The sequence below is a fragment of the Indicator indicator genome, chromosome 11, assembly GCF_027791375.1.
Source record: "Indicator indicator isolate 239-I01 chromosome 11, UM_Iind_1.1, whole genome shotgun sequence".
Lineage (NCBI taxonomy): Eukaryota > Metazoa > Chordata > Aves > Piciformes > Indicatoridae > Indicator > Indicator indicator.
Window position 1 is genome coordinate 4651414 of NC_072020.1, and position 16575 is coordinate 4667988.

Sequence of the window (16575 nt, forward strand, 5' to 3'; positions counted from 1 at the left end):
ATTTATTTTTCATCTTTTACGTTATTGCTGGAATATTGAAATGGCAATGGTAGCACTGCAATGGTCAGGAGACTTGAATGTCCCCCTGCTATTTGAGAAGATACTATACTTCCTATGTCAATACCATTTTTTTTCCTTGCTGCAAATACCTGATCCCTTTTTTTTCCTAACTAAATATCAGGTTTGCATAGTGGCTGTGGTTCAGGATTTGGAAGTCTCAGACTTAAAGTGTTTGAGGCAGAAATTCACCTCCTACTGTCCCTATGTGTTATATGCAACTAATACAAGAGGCCCTGATTTTTAACTCAGAGCCTGACATCAAATACATAGCTATGATCATTGAAACACGTCAGTTATTTTAACATGTATTTTGTGGAGGTTTTTTACTACAGATGTACAATTTCAATGCCTTTTTGTCAACTGATAATATTAAGCACATTTTTTAGATGTTGTTTCCTTCTCAAGCTAGATTTGTATGTTGGCTATTTATTTAAGTTAAGATTAAGCTACCTGCCCATATTTGCCTACATTTCCCCAAAGACTTTTTGTTGCTGTGAGTATGCCTAAGGAGCATATTCTGCTTCAGGAGGTAAAAGGGTTGGGATTCTGAGGAAAAAATAACCAGATTTGCAAACTGGAGCATTAAAACAGTTTAAGTGATTTAGAATTAATCCTAGCTTTTTTAATATGCATTTATGTAAGCTCCTTACTGCTCCCATCTTCTTCCACCAGATGTAGCTATAAACCAGACAAAACTAACAAGTTGCATAAACTGGCCTTAAAAATATATTTAAACAAATTGAACTTGTTAATCTTTGTGGGCAATTCTAAAAGATTCAGTTGTCATAGGTTAAAAAAAACATTTCTGCTAACAATTAACCATTTCTATCAACTGCAAAGCTGCCAAATGTGATCATTCTGTAGGCCTTAAACCTTGAATTGTTCAGTATCTTATTATCTCTAACCAAAGAGAGGCTTTGGTGAATTATAGGGTTGTGGGTAATTCTAAATGAAAATGTGTTGAAGAAACCCCAATATTTTGGTTTATGTATGTGGAGAGGTTCAGGCAGTGCTTTCTTAAGCAGCACATGATAGAATGAGGCAAATTCTTAAGGTTAGGTATTTTTACAACTGCTTCAGTGCCAGGCTTCATCATTTGTGCTTGTGTTGAAAACTGAACTCCACAGGAGCAGAAGGAAAGCATTGGTATTGTTCAACATAAATGAACTCTGGAACTTACTCTGAAAGGAAAGGCCTTTTCTGGTATGAAAGTCTTTAAAAATACCAAATCTTACCCTTAATTAATTTAATGTCCATGTGATTTCTCTTTTACAGTATTTTGTCCAGCTCATGAAGGGGAAAAATACAGTAAGGGTCCTTTCAAGACAAGATTTGGCTTTTAATATTTTCAGACTATAAGGACAGAGTTTCCCTTCTTTGCATGTGAGCTGTGGCTTTTCTCCTGCTGCTTTCATGCAGAAGAGGTCTTGCCTTTCTGAGCCAACTCAGTACAAATGTTCCTTGATTTTTACGTTTCTTCTGCGGTTTGAAGTGGAATTTTTATTATTGCAGTTAACATTTTTTTGCATCATGGTGTCTGAGGCAGCTACGTTTTCTCGCTGACCTATTGCTGCTACCTCTTTTAGGAAAACATGGCAATTCCTGTTGCTTTAGGTTACCAGGGTCATTGTGAAACTTGTGAATGAGAATGTGTGAACACATGGCTGGTGGGAGGGATCTACAGAGAGTGATGGGAGGGGGAGGATAAGTCTTTCTTCTGTTGGTACTCTGCTGCTTAAGCATTATGTTACTCCTTTTTGTGAATTCAAGTCTTGATCTGCTGGAATTCAGGAGAATTTTGCTTTTTGTTTCATCTGGGAATAAAATGACATCCACAATTTCAAGAGTATAAAATTCTGTGCATAGGTAACCACCTAAAGCCAGGATAAGTTCACCTTGCCGAGAGAGAGGCTCATCTTTGCTTCTACACCTGCCTTACATTGCTGTTTTCAGCATTTTGCCAGAGATCACGTTTGTGTGCCTGTCCCTGTAGCCAGAGCAGGAAAACTGGCTTGGCTGAACATTGAGCTAGAAAACTGATGGATTAACCTAATTTGTCCTTGAGTCCTATGAATACTACTTTTGTCAGGAGGGAGAAGGCATGATGGGAACAGAGACAGTTTATATGTCCTTTGCTGCTGTTCAGTGACGTTAGGTCGGTCTGAAATGTTGTTTTCTATAGGTGACGTTCTCACTGCTTTAAGCAACGTCTCTGGACGTAAGCACCCATCCACAGTCCAAGCCAAACAGCTGAAGATGTGCCTTCCTATGATGCCTGTAGTGCTTCATCTTGTGACATCCCAGGTAGTCATGTTTGGTTTGGTTGGGTTTTTTTCCCCCAAAAATTGTTAAACAAAAGATGAACTCTTGATGTTTCCCAGACCCTAACTTCTGCTGATCATTCAGTTTGGAGAAGAGAAGGCTCCAACAAGACCTAATAGTAGCCTTCTAGTACCTGAAGTGGGCTACAGAGCGACTGTTGACAAAAGCCTGTAGGGACAGGATGAGGGGCAATGGTTTAAAATGAGAGAAGAGCAGATTTAGATTGGATGCTAGGAACAAGTTTTGCACCGTGAGGGTGGTGGGACACTGCAACAGGCTGCCCAGGGAAGTAGTTGAGGCCCCATCCCTGGAGATATTCAAGGTCAGGCTGGACAAAACTCTGAGCAATCTGATTTAGGGGAGGATGTCCCTGCTCACTGCAGGGGGATTGGACTGGATGACCTTTGGAGGCCCCTTCCAACCGAAACCACTCCAGATTCTGTTAATGTATAATCTTCTGATGAGCATTCTAGCTGTGTAAGAGCATTGAAGATGTCAGCCTTATTTTGGACTTTGTAAGACAACTCTAATGATAAAAGCAAATCCATATTTTCTCAGTTGTGTTTTTTTTTTTTTTAAACAGAGCTGTGAAACACATCCTTTTACTTTATCTGGTCACAAGATATGCATGTAATTGTTTCAACTTTTGCTAAATTCCCATAGGTATTTTGTCACCAGGTAGTCACAGAGGATTTCCTCTCCAACTATGGGACCTTACTTGTGAGTAAAACAGCCAAGTTAAAACTTGCTTGCAAAATCAACATAAGCAGGAAATATTGGGAATTATTTGAATGTAAGAAAATTACCTTAAATGTATAAATTGGAGAGAGAACTTTTATCTTGAATGTAAAATTTAACCTTTGATTGTATTTAGAACCATATGTATTATCAAAACCTATTTTCTGCAGTAATTTATTGGGTTAAAGGGGGAAGATATGCCATCCTGTATTCAGGTGTAGGGAGACTCTGCACATGTCTGATGAACCAACAATTTCCTGCATGCTTTATTTCATGGTAGAAAAGTTTAGCTCTATGTTAGGGTATTTCTAGTATATTATACTAGCATTCTATGAGTGGAAATGGAAGATAAGTGATAATCTAACTTTTATTTGAAGCATTCTTTCCTTTTTATTAACTTTTTCTTTTTGTCAGGACTCTTACACTGTTTTAGTTGAGTTGAAAAGCTGAGTATTGGAAGTGATAGAGCTAAGATGTTTCTTTTCCATTAACATCTACAATTTATGACATTAGCAACAGAAAATGAACTTTTAAACTCTGCCCTAACGTAATAAGGCAAAAATGAAGTAGTACTGTTGTCAAGTGCTCTAAGTGAGAGAGAAGCATATTCTAAAGTTGTGCATCAGTTAAGTAAATACTCGAGTACATGGGTTCATAAATGACAACTAGATCACTTAAGAATGACCTCAAAATGATTCACCACAAACAGAATAAACAAACAGAATAAAGTGAATTCAGATTCACTTCGTTCTCTGACTCTTGATTGTTTAAAAAAAAAATGGCATTATTAATGTAAAAATTAGAATGAAGAAAAAACATTTCAAACTGTAAATGCTGAATTATAAAGCTTCTCTATGAAACACTTGTAACTAGGCAGTAGATTTGGTAATAGTTTTGGATCACCCTTCTAAAGGTAAAATTCTTCTGTCAACTGACCAGGTACAATATGAGGGTTTTTTTGATGTTACTCCTGCTTGCTTGAACTCCTGACTAGGGTAAGCAGGCTATTCCAGCACAGCTCTCCTCTCATATCAAGAGGAGGAAAATTTACAGAATACTTCCTGCTTTTTGTCCTGTCTCCATGGAACAAGACAATCCAGGAACTTCTGCTATTTTAATTCATGCATAAAGTGGTATATCTGAAAAGGAAAATCATATCCAAAAATGAATAACAAATGTAAGTCCATTTTTCCACAGCTGTTTTGAGATGACTTACACAATTATTTCTGGCAGAATAACGAACCATTCTACCAAGCAACAGTCTCCTCTAGAATTTGGTACTTAGCAACATTCCCACTGACATCTCTAAAAGGACATTAGATCATCAGCTTGTACCTCTTTGAAGTACTGTGGTGTAATTGAGACCTCGAAGATGTTCGCCAGTCAGTCCTGCAGGGGTTTTGTTTGGCTGATTTGTTTTTGTTTTGGTTTGGTTTTTTCTGATTTATTAAAAACCATCTTACTCTCAAAAATCTGAAATGCTCAGGAGTGGAAAGATGTATGCTTCCTGTCTGAAGGAGAAGAGTTATTTTCCTCTAACTGTTGTTCACTGAGAATTCTTTTTTCTTTTTTTTTTTCTTTTTTTTTTTCCCCTCCTCTTGCTGCTTTGAAGTTATGTCTATCATCACTGTAATTTTCAGTAGTGTTGTGTAAAGAAATGGAGAGGGAGTGGGGACAGTGCTTTCATGTTTTCAGCTGTGAACTGGAATATGTGGGAGGACACCCTCTGCCCCAGAGGCACAGCTAATAGGCTTCTGGTGGAGTTCATGGGGTGCAGGCTGTCCTGGAGGGGTTGCTTAAAAAAATCCACAAAGAGTTGTTTGGGGGTTTTTACCAATACATCTTCTAACATAAAGTTAAAGAGAGAAGCATAAGTAACCCAAACAATTTTTGCACCAACTATATTAATTTTTCTGAATTGATTTTGAGACTATGATTAGATGTGAAACTTTCTTAATTAACGTTAATTAAATAATCTTCTCCAAAGGATTAAAATAAATCTTTTTAATGGAAGCAGTTGTTTTTTATAACAACTTCATTTAACTTCTTTAGATTGGAGAGTAGGAAGAAATTCTTTACAGTGGGGGTGCTGAGACACTAGAACAAGTTGCCCAGGGAGATTGTGGATGCCCCCTCCCTGGAGGTGTTCAAGGCCAGGTTGGATGAGGCCTTGAGCAGCATGTTGTAGTGAGAGGTGTCCCTGCCTGTGGTGGAGGGGGTTGTAACTAGATGACCTTCAAGGTCCCTTCCAACCCAAGCTATTCTATGATTCCATTCTATAATACAAAAACAGTTAGAAATTCATTAGAGGAGAATCCTTCAGTTTTTTTACATATTAAGGGAAAAGATAATGCATGGAGATGCTTTTGCCAATTTACTACATATTAATAAACTGCCAATGGATTGTGAAATGTGAAACAACCATCACTTTCCTCATGTTTTACATAATATCGATAGATAACGTGTGAAAATTGCAAATAAGCAAGGCATTTATTCATGGCAAATTCTCTGTGTCAAACACTGCATTGGTAAAAAAAAGAACATGCTAGAAATTCTGAGGAGAATTCTTCATCCTTTAGCAAATGTTAATAATGTGCTTTTTGGATCCCCTGTGAAATAAAAGCTGTGCACGGAGAAGTAAAAGCAAAAGAATGAAATCCAGATGAAAAGGCAAAGGAATCATGGTTCTAATTGTGTAATGTCTACTTAACCTGGATTAGTATTTTGTTGTCCCTGTTCCTCAAAATGGTGACTAATTGAGGGGGTTTTGAACAGAAGGTTTCGCATTTTCTGCATCCTCTGGTGCATGGGTGGTGTGGCCACAAAGATCAAAAAGATGTTACAAATAACAGAAAATTGTGTTATCTGGAGGATCTTTGCTCTTTTTAGTGAGTTATTTTAACAGAGCCATGTCCCAGCTAGTTCAAAGTCTTTGAAGAGATTACAGTTTTCTGTTAACAATGAAGACATTTAATTACTGCCTGTTTAGCTGGCAGCGTTATCATTGCTGACATCAGTCAGAGTAATCATCCTGACTGCACTCCAAGTGTCCAGCAGCATTAGAGACTGGCAAAATTATGATGGCTGGGACCATAATGCTTTCAGTCTTTCATATCTTCATTACTGTGGCAGACTTTCCTCATGTGAGTGCATCAACATTTTGCATTTACAGTCCCTTAAAGAATGGAATGTCGCAGTTTTTCAGTGATTGCACTTCTTCAGTTTTGTTTCTTAAGCTTTTTAACATAAATACTGTTTCTTCTGTAGGATTTTATCAGATCCATAGATTCAGGAGAAATAAACTTGGATGGAGCCATAGGTAAGGTAGCCTATGCTGATATTGCCCTGCTGGTGTTGTAACTGGTGCATTTTCTGAAAAAAAAAAGTGAATTAAAAAAAAATAATTGGTAATTATTATTTATTTTTAACCAATAGGGCAAGCTGCCTCAGAAGAATTCATTAAGACTGCTTTATCAACCTTTGAAGCAGTAGCAGAGCATCCCATCTTGTTGACATCCCATCGCTTGACTGTAAGTCTGGCAACAAATTAAATAGTTGCAGGCTAATTGGCCGCATTCCATTCATAAATGGAATGTTGTAAAGATTCAGAAACTCTGCTAAATATGGCTTAGTGTGGACTGTGTTTCTGTCTGACAGGAAAAATCTATCTTCTTTGTAGTGCTACTTAGTTTTCCCAGAAGCAGCAAGGCACCCTGGAGGTGTTCAAGAGGGGATTGGACATGGCACTTGGTGCCATGGTTTAGTATTCATGAGACCTTGGGTGACAGGTTGGACTTGATGATCCTTGTGAGGCCTTTTCCAACCTCATTGATTCTGTGATTCTGACTCAGCTTAGCTGAGATAGTAGAGGGTGAATGGGGAGGGATAAGAGTTTAGACACAGCAGTTCTTAGAATTGTTTCTGTGTAAATATAATCCTTGATTATTTCGGTCTGTCTTCAGCCTTGGAACAAGTCTGTAACAGCTTTAGTTTTTATTATCTAGGGAGACATAACCTCAGGTACCAGTACAAACTAGAGGTCATCCTGCTGGAAAGCAGCTCCTTGGAGAAAGACCTTGGGAGTCCTAGCAGACAGCAGGTTCTCCATGGGACAGCAATGTGCCCCTGTGGCCAGGAGGGCCAACAGCACCCTGGGGTGCGTTATGACAAATGTCCAGTAGGTCTAGGAAGGTTCTCCTCTCACTCAGAGAGGGGAATATGTTGGAGAGAGTCCAACAGAGTGCTATGAGGATGACTGGGGGACTTGAACTTCTCTGCTATGAAAAAAAGGTTGAGACACCCTCACAGGAGAAGATTGAGAGAGGATCTGATCAATGTCTCTAAGTATCTGAGGGATGGGTGTCAGGATGAAGGTGCCAGGGTTTGTTTGGTGTCCAGTGACAGGACAATGAACAACAGGTACAAGCTGGAACACAGAAGGTTCCTCAACACAAGAAGATGCTTCTGTATGGTGAGGGTGACAGAGCACTGGGGCAGGCTGCCCAGACTGGTTGTGGAGTCTCCTTCTCTGGAGACTTTCAAAACCCACCTGTTTCCTGTGCAGCTTGCCCTAGGTGATCCTGCTTTGCTGGGTGCTTGGACTCAATCTGTGGAGGTCCTTTCCAACCCCCAATGTTCTGTGATTGTGTGAAGGTCTATTGGTATCTCCCTATGTGCCTGTCAGCCTCCAAGTCACTGTATTATTACTGTCATTCTAGCATCACCTCAATTTTTTAAAAGGTTTGTGTTATTTCTGTGGGTTATCAGTGTGTCTTCCACTGACGGAAATATGTACCCTTTTTTATGGAGGGCCATCAACATTTACTGAATTTGCAATATCTTGTGTCAGCAGATGAAGTAAAATTCCCCTCATTGTTTAATGGTCTGGGGATTTTTCCCTGGAAAAGAAGCATCAAGGAGACAGCTCCCCTTGACAACCATTTCCCCCACTTCCATCCCCACAGTCAGCAGAAGCCAGGGAGTGACAATCCAATTCTCTAATCCTTGCCTAGCAGTAGGTGAACTTTATTTAAGTATCTGAATTTTTAGGAATCATTTACTTCTTCATGTATGTTAAAGCAGTAGATGGTCATTTAAAATCCATCTGAGCACATCAGTTTATCTCGTGTAGCTAGAGATAAAACTTCCTGCCTGTCTAGTTCCTGTAAATTTGACACATGCAGGTTCACAGACTGCATTGGATTGGAAGGGGCTCTCGAAGGTCATCTGTAGTCAGCAGGGACACCTCCAACTAGACCACATTGCCCAGGGCCACATCAAGTCTGATCTTGAATGTCTCCAAGGATGAGGCCTCAACCTTGGGCAACCTGTTCCAGTGTTTCACTATTCTCATTGTAAAGAAGTTCCTCCTGATATCAAACCCAAATCTACCCTGTTCTAGCTCAAAACCACTGTCCCTTAAAACAGGTATTTATTGAAATTTACAGACTAAAAATAATTATATCCTTGTCAATCAACAGCTTGCCCTATTTGGTTTTTTTTTGGGGGGGAAAGAAAATCTCTTGCTTTCCTCATTCTCATGATTAAAAATTCTTCCTAACTTAAAAAAGCCCTCCTGACACGGGCAAATGGCAATTTAGACACCAAATGTCATGGAGAAATTGCTTTGTATTTGGTGTGTTAAATTCAAGAAATTGTCCACAGCAATTAATAATCTCTAACCACATCTGCCACTAGTGGTGCAAACAGTAATTAGTTTAATACTATTTACCAAGTCTAGTGTGCTAATTACACTGGGATGTACAGCACACATTACTTCAGAGGAAAGTGGTACTTCATCTCCTGTGATGCATACAGAATATTTTTAGAATTGCTGTTTCTCAGGGGATAGCTTCTAATTGCTGCTCTCTGAGCACGACTGGAATCTATGAATATAAATACCAGCACCCACTGGAACTTGGTGCTTTGTTTTCAAGAGTTGAAACAAGACATGTTCAAGTTTCCAGATCAATATTGAAGTGTAAGAGTGGTTAATAGGAAACACTTTGTGTAGCCTAAGCTGATCTCTGAAGCCTGCATTGCTCATTTAGACTAAGTTGGTTACAAGCAGTATTTTATGGAGGGGGTAGGGCTAGGCCAAAACCTTCTTGAGAGGATGCAATTTTTTCTGCTACAACTGTGACATTGCTTTGGAGTCTCTCATCAGAAATTACGTGCATTTCTAACAAAGCTCAATTAATTTAGTAAAATAATGAAGTGGTGTTAAGCAAGCAGAACCTGTAAATGTTTCAGTTCAGTTTTGTATTTAGTGTAGCTGCAATGGAAATTTTGTGAAGAAGGATTTATGAGCAACATTTCAGGTTCTTTTCCACTTCAAGAGAAAAAGGATTGCTTGTTCTGGGTTTGATTTGCCTTTGTATTTTTACCTTGAAGAAAGAAAATTGAATACATTCATATTTTTTGTGATCAAATTTCTGATGACCATTAACCTGAAGTAGTCAGTTATGGAGAAAATTTTCTGTGGGGACTGGCTGTGTTATATATTGCTAAGTGTGATAAAGTCACTGTTTAGAAGGTGGCAGAAACCCAGACATAGCTACGGTCATAATCAAACTGGTCCTGTTTGGCCTAAAGAAGAGCATTTCCCACTGTTTTGTGTAAGCAGTCTTGGTGATAATGCTTGAGGCAAGAAAAATATCTGACTGCTTGCATGCATATACAGAGATTGGATTCCACACAGATGTCAGCAGTCATTTCAAGAAGAAAAAAGGAATCCTTGTGCATTGTTTGCTTCAGTCCCTCTAGAAAATGCCAAAATACTATTGCTATGCTCCTATACACATCACTCACCAAAAGGTGTGCAATCCAATGGTGAATTTGTTAAAAGCGTTTGATGTACCATTCCCTTTCAGTTTATTTCCCCTCAAGAATGACTTGCTTTGTTCACATCTTTTACAAATTTGCTTGCATATTAGTGAAAAAAAGGCAGCTTACCAGAGAAGAGTGACCTTGGTGGCTTTGTAAGTGTGATTATGGATGAATTTCCATGATCATTCCTCCCTTTGATTAAGGGCTCTAGCAGTAGAATAAACACAGATGATAGTGTATCTCCTATTTTTTTTCCCCCTGTGAATAATCTAAGACAGATCTTTCTAACTCTCTGGTTTAGGTTGAAACCTCCATCCTCCCACCACTAGTTTCTTTGGTCCACAGTCAGAATGGTAAGTATATGGCCACATCAACTGCAGTTTCCCTGAATTCCACATTCTGTTTTAATTAGTCTTCAGTGTGGTCACATTCTTGGCACCTTTCATTTTCAAGTGGAATGGAGGCTCTTCAGCTTGCGGTTGCTCTCAGAAACCACATCACTGCTTTTAAGCCACGAGGTCATGGCTGAGGAGAAAGGGGAGAGCCTTGAGTTGAACAACAACCTTCTGTGTCTCATTAGAGATTCATTGCTGCCTCAGTAAGTATGAGATTGCTCCTGTGCTGGGGAATAACTTGATACAGGGTATTTGTTTTAACTACCTGGTTTGTGTTTAAACAGCAAAAGGAAGGGAGGAGTTGCAGTTGACTGCTGCCAGAGTCTCTGCTCAGCATCTCTTCCCTAGGTTTATTTAGTACTTTGTTATATACAACCCAGACACAACTCCTGTGTGATGCTCACTGGTTATGCTGTGCCTCTGGCCACTCTTGGAGCAGAACAAGTTTCCTGTGGATTTTGGGCTGTGATTTAAATACTCCTCTTTGTTCCACTAGTCAAGTCAGAGCATTGGAACTGCAGCATCTTTTTGTCTGTTTTAGATATTGTGCCCCCATGTGAGATGTTCTGAAATGGTGTGGAATGCCATATTACTTTTTAAAAAAGAATGGTTCCGGATGGGTTAGTCCTCTGTGATCCACCCAGAAGTTATTGCACCTAAAATGCTTTCCTTTCCTGCTGCCTTTAGCAGCAGAAAAACCCTACAGCAGAGGAGATGAAACTACAGCATGTGGACCATATGTGGCCAGGAACTTGGTTTACATGGTGAATGGTTAAATGGGGCCTGTCACTTCAAACTGACTTAGGGGTGAGCATGAAGACCATTTTGTTATGCACATACATAGGGTGATAACATCCGTGAGTAGAGGGAAGGAAAGCATGGACACAAGATGAGTACAGGAACAAGTTATCACTTGTTTTAAACATTACGCAGAATTGCAGAATGTTAGGGGTTGGAAGGGACCTTGAAAAATTGAGTCCCACTCCCCCTGCCAGAGCAGGATCACCTAGGGCAGGTCACACAGCAATGCATCCAGGTGGGTTTTGAATATCTCTGGAGAGGGAGACTCCATGGCCTCTCTGGGCAGCCTGCTCCAGGGCTCTGTCACCCTCCCAGTGAAAAACTTTCTCCTTCTGTTCCTGTGGAACCTCCTCTGCTCCAGCTTGCCCCCATTGCCCCTTGTCCTGTCATTGGACATCCCTGAGCAGAGCCTGGCTCCATCCTCCCACCACTGCCCTGCACATCTTTATCAACAGGAATGAGGGCACCCCTCAGGCTCCTCTGCTCCAAGCTGCAGAGCCCCAGCTCCCTCAGCCTGTCCTCACAGGGAGATGTTCCACTGCCTTCAGCAGCAGCTTTGTGGCTCTGCACTGCGCTCTTTGAAGCAGTTCCCTGAGGCCCTTGTTGAACTGAGGGGCCCAGCCACACCCCTTCCAATACAGCCCTGTCTGTGGTTGTGTGAAAGGGAGAAGGATCTGGGGTTAGCATGTGATGTTCTTTTCACTGAAGGTTATGGAGACACTCATTTGTGTATACAGTTCTTTCTTATAAATGTCTTTCTCAATTAATTCATATAAATGTGAAAGCAACCCAGGAAAGAGTTTTGGTGACTCTGCATGACATGTAAATTGTCTTCATTTTCAATCAGGTACGAGCACCTTCTGATGGCTCCGGACCCAGTACCACTGTATGCTCTGAAACTGCTGGTGGCCCTCACTAAACACTGCCCTGCTTCTGTGAGGTGGGACAACACTTTTTTGTCTTGTTCTTGGTTCTTCCTGGCTTGATTTTCTTCCATCAGGAGTTAACAATAACTTATCTCTCACTACCATACTGCTTTGACTGACACTTGAGAGATTTGGAAAACCCTTGAAGAGCATTTGTTAGAGAACAGTCTTAGGTCTTTTGTGCCAATTTTATATGATCCTGGTTATTGTAATATGGATTTAGCCAGTTAAACTGTAGATTGAAAATCCTAAGAACTTGGACATTATAATAATCATTAAAAACTTAAAAAGAACTCGTGCCACAGGGGCCTACAAGGCGGCTGCAGAGGGCCTGTTTCCAAAGGCCTGTAGGGATAGGACATGGGCCAATGGTTTGAAACGAGAGCAGAGCAGGTTTAGATTGGATGTGAGGAACAAGTTCTGCACCATGAGGGTGCTGGAACACTGCAACAGGTTGTTGCACAGGGAGGTAGTTGAGGCCCCATCCCTGGAGGTATTCAAGGTCAGGGTGGACAAGGCTCTGAGCAGTCTGATCTAGTGGAGGATGTTCCTGCTCACTGCAGGAGGGGTTGGCCTAGAGGACCTTTGGAGGTTCCTTCCAACCCAAATCGTTCTATGGTCATGAAAATTGCTGTCTAGCTGAGCATATTTATACTAGGACAAACAAAGATGTGGTGTGTTTGTAAAAGGTTCAGACCAGTCAATTCACTTTGGAGCTGGACAGTTTTTCTGCAGGTATAGCTACCCTTTTAAGTTCTGAAATATGGACAGTCCTGTTTGGTGCAGGTGCACTAGGTATGTTTAAAAGTGTCTGAATTTCTTAACACAAGTTTTAGGCTGTGGTGAGGGAAAAAACAACCATGGCATAGATCTCAAACTGTGTTTCATCACAGACAGGCAGCATCTCTCATGTACACATAGAGCTGTCCCTCTTCCTGGCTCTGCCAGGAGCTGTTGCACTCCCCATTTTCTGTTTAGTGTCTGATAGTGTTATGGCTAAGAAGTCATCCTGTGTGCCACGCTGTCTTGCTCTGATTGAAATGAACACAAGATGTAAAGAAACAAAAAGGAAACAACAACAAGAAAGAAGCCTCAAGGAAGGAAATTTGTTTTCCCACTGTTTTCATTACAAAAGATGCAAACATCCTCTTTTAATCTTTTGTGATGCTACTTTGAACAGTACTTGAATACACTAAGTAGTCTAAACATGAACTAGGAAATAGAGTGGGCTTGAGATTTAAAATGGTTTAAATACAGCAGATGTACCTAATTCTGTTTTCATTGTACAGAAGCTGTTTACACTGCTGACTTGATCTATTATACAGTACAGCTTTCTATTTTTGGAATGAATCCACAGAAATTCTCATACTTTAAGAACTGCAAAAAATATTTCTGTAACTAGCATGCTGGGTATTATAGTAGCACTTTTCATCTGCCTAAAGAGTCCTCTTTATTTGAGGAGTCAAGTGTTTGCTGTTATGCTCACTGTAGGTAGGTTGTGGGTGCCCACACATCCTCATGGTCTTCTTGCAGCAGACAGCAATTCTTGTCTTAATATTTTTAAAGAGCAGCTGTGGAACTAAATTAAATATTACTAACTGAAAATATGTTTATATACTGAAAAGATGACTTTGAAAGTCAGTTCAGTTAGTAATATTTAATGTTAGTGTATCCTGTACTGTTATTTAGGGATGGGCTTCTAGACTGCAGATACTAACACTTGTAATTGTTCTGTTACTCTCTTCCTCTTTTTGGGTTGATGTGAATTTCTTAGTTGCTATTAACATGATATATCAATTAGCTCTTCTTAAATGTTATTACTCTTGTAATGTATTTTATGCTGTGCTATTCCAGAAAACCTATGCTAGCTCATGATTCTGAACTTGACTTTTAGCTAAGGTTGTGAAATGTAGCTATGTATTTTGCTGTGTGTTCTTTGTTACTTGACTTGCATTGAGTCAGAAACTTGGAGTGTTTGACGACTAATATAGCTGAAAGAAAAACACTCAAAACTACAGGCTGATTTTTAAAATTTTTTTTAATAATTGCTAAAATAGGCATTTTTGGTTGCAAGCAGGGGAGACAGTAAAGGAAATAAGAGAGGAGCAGAGGGAAGTGTCAGATTTGGCATCAGATAGTGATCATACTTACCCAGAAAAACTCTTGAAGTGTTGTGTGTCATCTAATAAGTCTGTTGTTGAGCTGCACATCATTGTAATTCCTTTCAAAGGCAGTGGTCAGAATTCATTATTGCAAGGGAGTTCTTGTAGTCTAGTCATGAACTGACTGTAATACTAATCACAGTTTTTAATGTAAAACACAACTCCTTGCTGTTTTATTTTGCAGAAGCGCCCCTTGAGGCAGAGAAATTAGCCATAACCTGAAACCTTTCCTTTTGTTTCCTCTTTCCTGTTGATGGTCAGTTGTTGAATGTCTAAGTTTTTAAAAATATGAGGCTACTATTTGATCTTGCTGTTAGGTCAGTTAGTGAAAATTGTCTTGTTGTGAGGGTCACAGGTTTACACTTTTTATGTAAAGCATTAAAGAGAAGGAGACAATCCCAAGCATTCTGGATTAGTTTAGGTTGCCCAGGAACGTTGTGGATGCCCCTTCCCTACAAGTACTCAAGGCCAGGTTGGATGAGGCCTTGAGCAGCCTGGGCTACTGGGAGGTATCCCTGTCCATGGCAGGGAGGTTGGAACTAGATGATCTTTAAGGTCCTTTCCAACCTAAACCATTTTATGAAATCTATGAAATGTTACTTTCAGTAGTGAGTTTTTGCCATTGTGAATATAAGCAGCATATGACCTTTACTCATCTCTAGGTCCAGACACCAGTGCTGTACAAGCCCCCCACATTCTGTGTGGGCATCATGATTACATTCAGGTGAATGCAGGGATCAGACATACAGGAAAACTAGATGAAACTGGAAACCATTATTTATGCTTAATGCACATATCTTAGTTCTTCATAGATGGGGTTGTTCTGTTAGAGTGCCTCTCATTCCTTGGATTTCCTTTACATAACATGGTTTCAGCAAATATGAATGAGCAGGGTTCTGATAGGTGGCATTCATCTAAAGGAAGCATTTTGTGATTATATGTCCTTTGGATGTTTGTTCTAGCCTCTTTTCCTTTTTTTTTCATTGAAATCATGGAAAATAAGGTACAATTCCTTATAGTTGCTTCAGTCTAATCCTTCAGCTTAAACTTTCCATAAAAATAACACCTGCTCATCTTTTCTTACTGGGCATGAAGCACTTCAATAATAAAAGACACAGGAGAAAATCTTCAGAACACACCATTTGGTGTTCTCTGTGGTGTTTGACTCAGCAGCTAGTACAGTGTGTGAGGAAAAGAGATCATTTTTCAGATCAGACAGTATAATACAGGAAAGAATATATCATCAACATTCATATCTCATCATAGTGTTTGTGAGAGACTAATAAATAGCAAGTGTTGTGGGTTCGAAGGGTAGAAAAGACTGGGTTCATGTAAAATGTTTATGCTTATGAGAATATTTGTTCTTTTAAGTATGTATATCTATGTGTGAATATATAAATATATCTATATATGTAGGTGTATATAGAGATATCTATATGATATATGTAGATATATCTATATATGTAGATGTATCTCTCACACACACACAGATACATATGTGCTGGTTTGTATCTGGTTTTGAAATGAAGGAGAATATAGCTCAATTCTTTTGGCTAACCACTCATTATTGTCAAGAGAAGTGGATACCAAATGTATCATATCTTCATCTGTTAAAGTCAGGAAGCTAGTTCATGTAGCATGCTTTTAAAAACACCCAGCATATATTTATAATTTATAATTTCATTATATGCACTTGAATCTATTAATTCAGCTTCTTAATGGTGCAGACTGACTTTCAAAAAATGCAGTTTTGGTAATTTCTGCCATTAAAAAAATATTAATTGAATTACTGTTCCCCTCATTTTAATCTCATCAGTGAAAAAGACCTAAAGGAAATTTCCAAAGCAGCCTAACATTGCTGCTTCTATTTAATAGCTGAAGTGGAGCCCATTTTTTTGGAGAGCTAGTCAAAGACTGAGGTTCTGGGTGATGGATTTTGGCACAGCTTTCTACTACTCAGCTTCTTTGGAGTATTTAGTGTGTTAAATAGGAATTTGCCTCCTCTGTTCTGAAATAAATCTTAAAATTTGTTTTTACAGCCTTATGGAAGAAATCCATCTTTTTCCAGTTCTGTTCCAAATCATCTTGGTAAGAATATAATTTTCTTCATGTTCTAACAGATGAGTATCATATCTCCCAAATCATGTCAAACTAGTAAGTTTCAGGAGGTGTGTGGATAAAATATGATGTTGCTGAACTGAAATTGAACAGTCTGTCAATGCGAAAGAATTGTGTGTAAGCAGCCAGTTATGCACTTCTCCCCAGCTAATCTACCTGTATACAAAGTTTCTTTTATGAGATAAATACTTTTTTTTTACTTTTGAACCACATAAAAATCTGAAA

At 39.3% G+C, this 16575-nt stretch overlaps 1 protein-coding gene across 1 annotated transcript in view; it reads left to right on the top strand.

Annotated features, from left to right (window-relative positions):
- ULK4 (unc-51 like kinase 4) overlaps window positions 1-16575 on the top strand; it is a 133237-nt gene that overhangs the window by 35626 nt on the left and 81036 nt on the right. The window contains exons 23-30 of the mRNA XM_054384894.1: window positions 2243-2364; window positions 3046-3102; window positions 6388-6439; window positions 6556-6650; window positions 10250-10301; window positions 10402-10546; window positions 11992-12084; window positions 16272-16320. Of these exons, the coding sequence (XP_054240869.1) occupies window positions 2243-2364; window positions 3046-3102; window positions 6388-6439; window positions 6556-6650; window positions 10250-10301; window positions 10402-10546; window positions 11992-12084; window positions 16272-16320 (665 nt within the window). The remainder of the gene's footprint in view (window positions 1-2242; window positions 2365-3045; window positions 3103-6387; window positions 6440-6555; window positions 6651-10249; window positions 10302-10401; window positions 10547-11991; window positions 12085-16271; window positions 16321-16575) is intronic.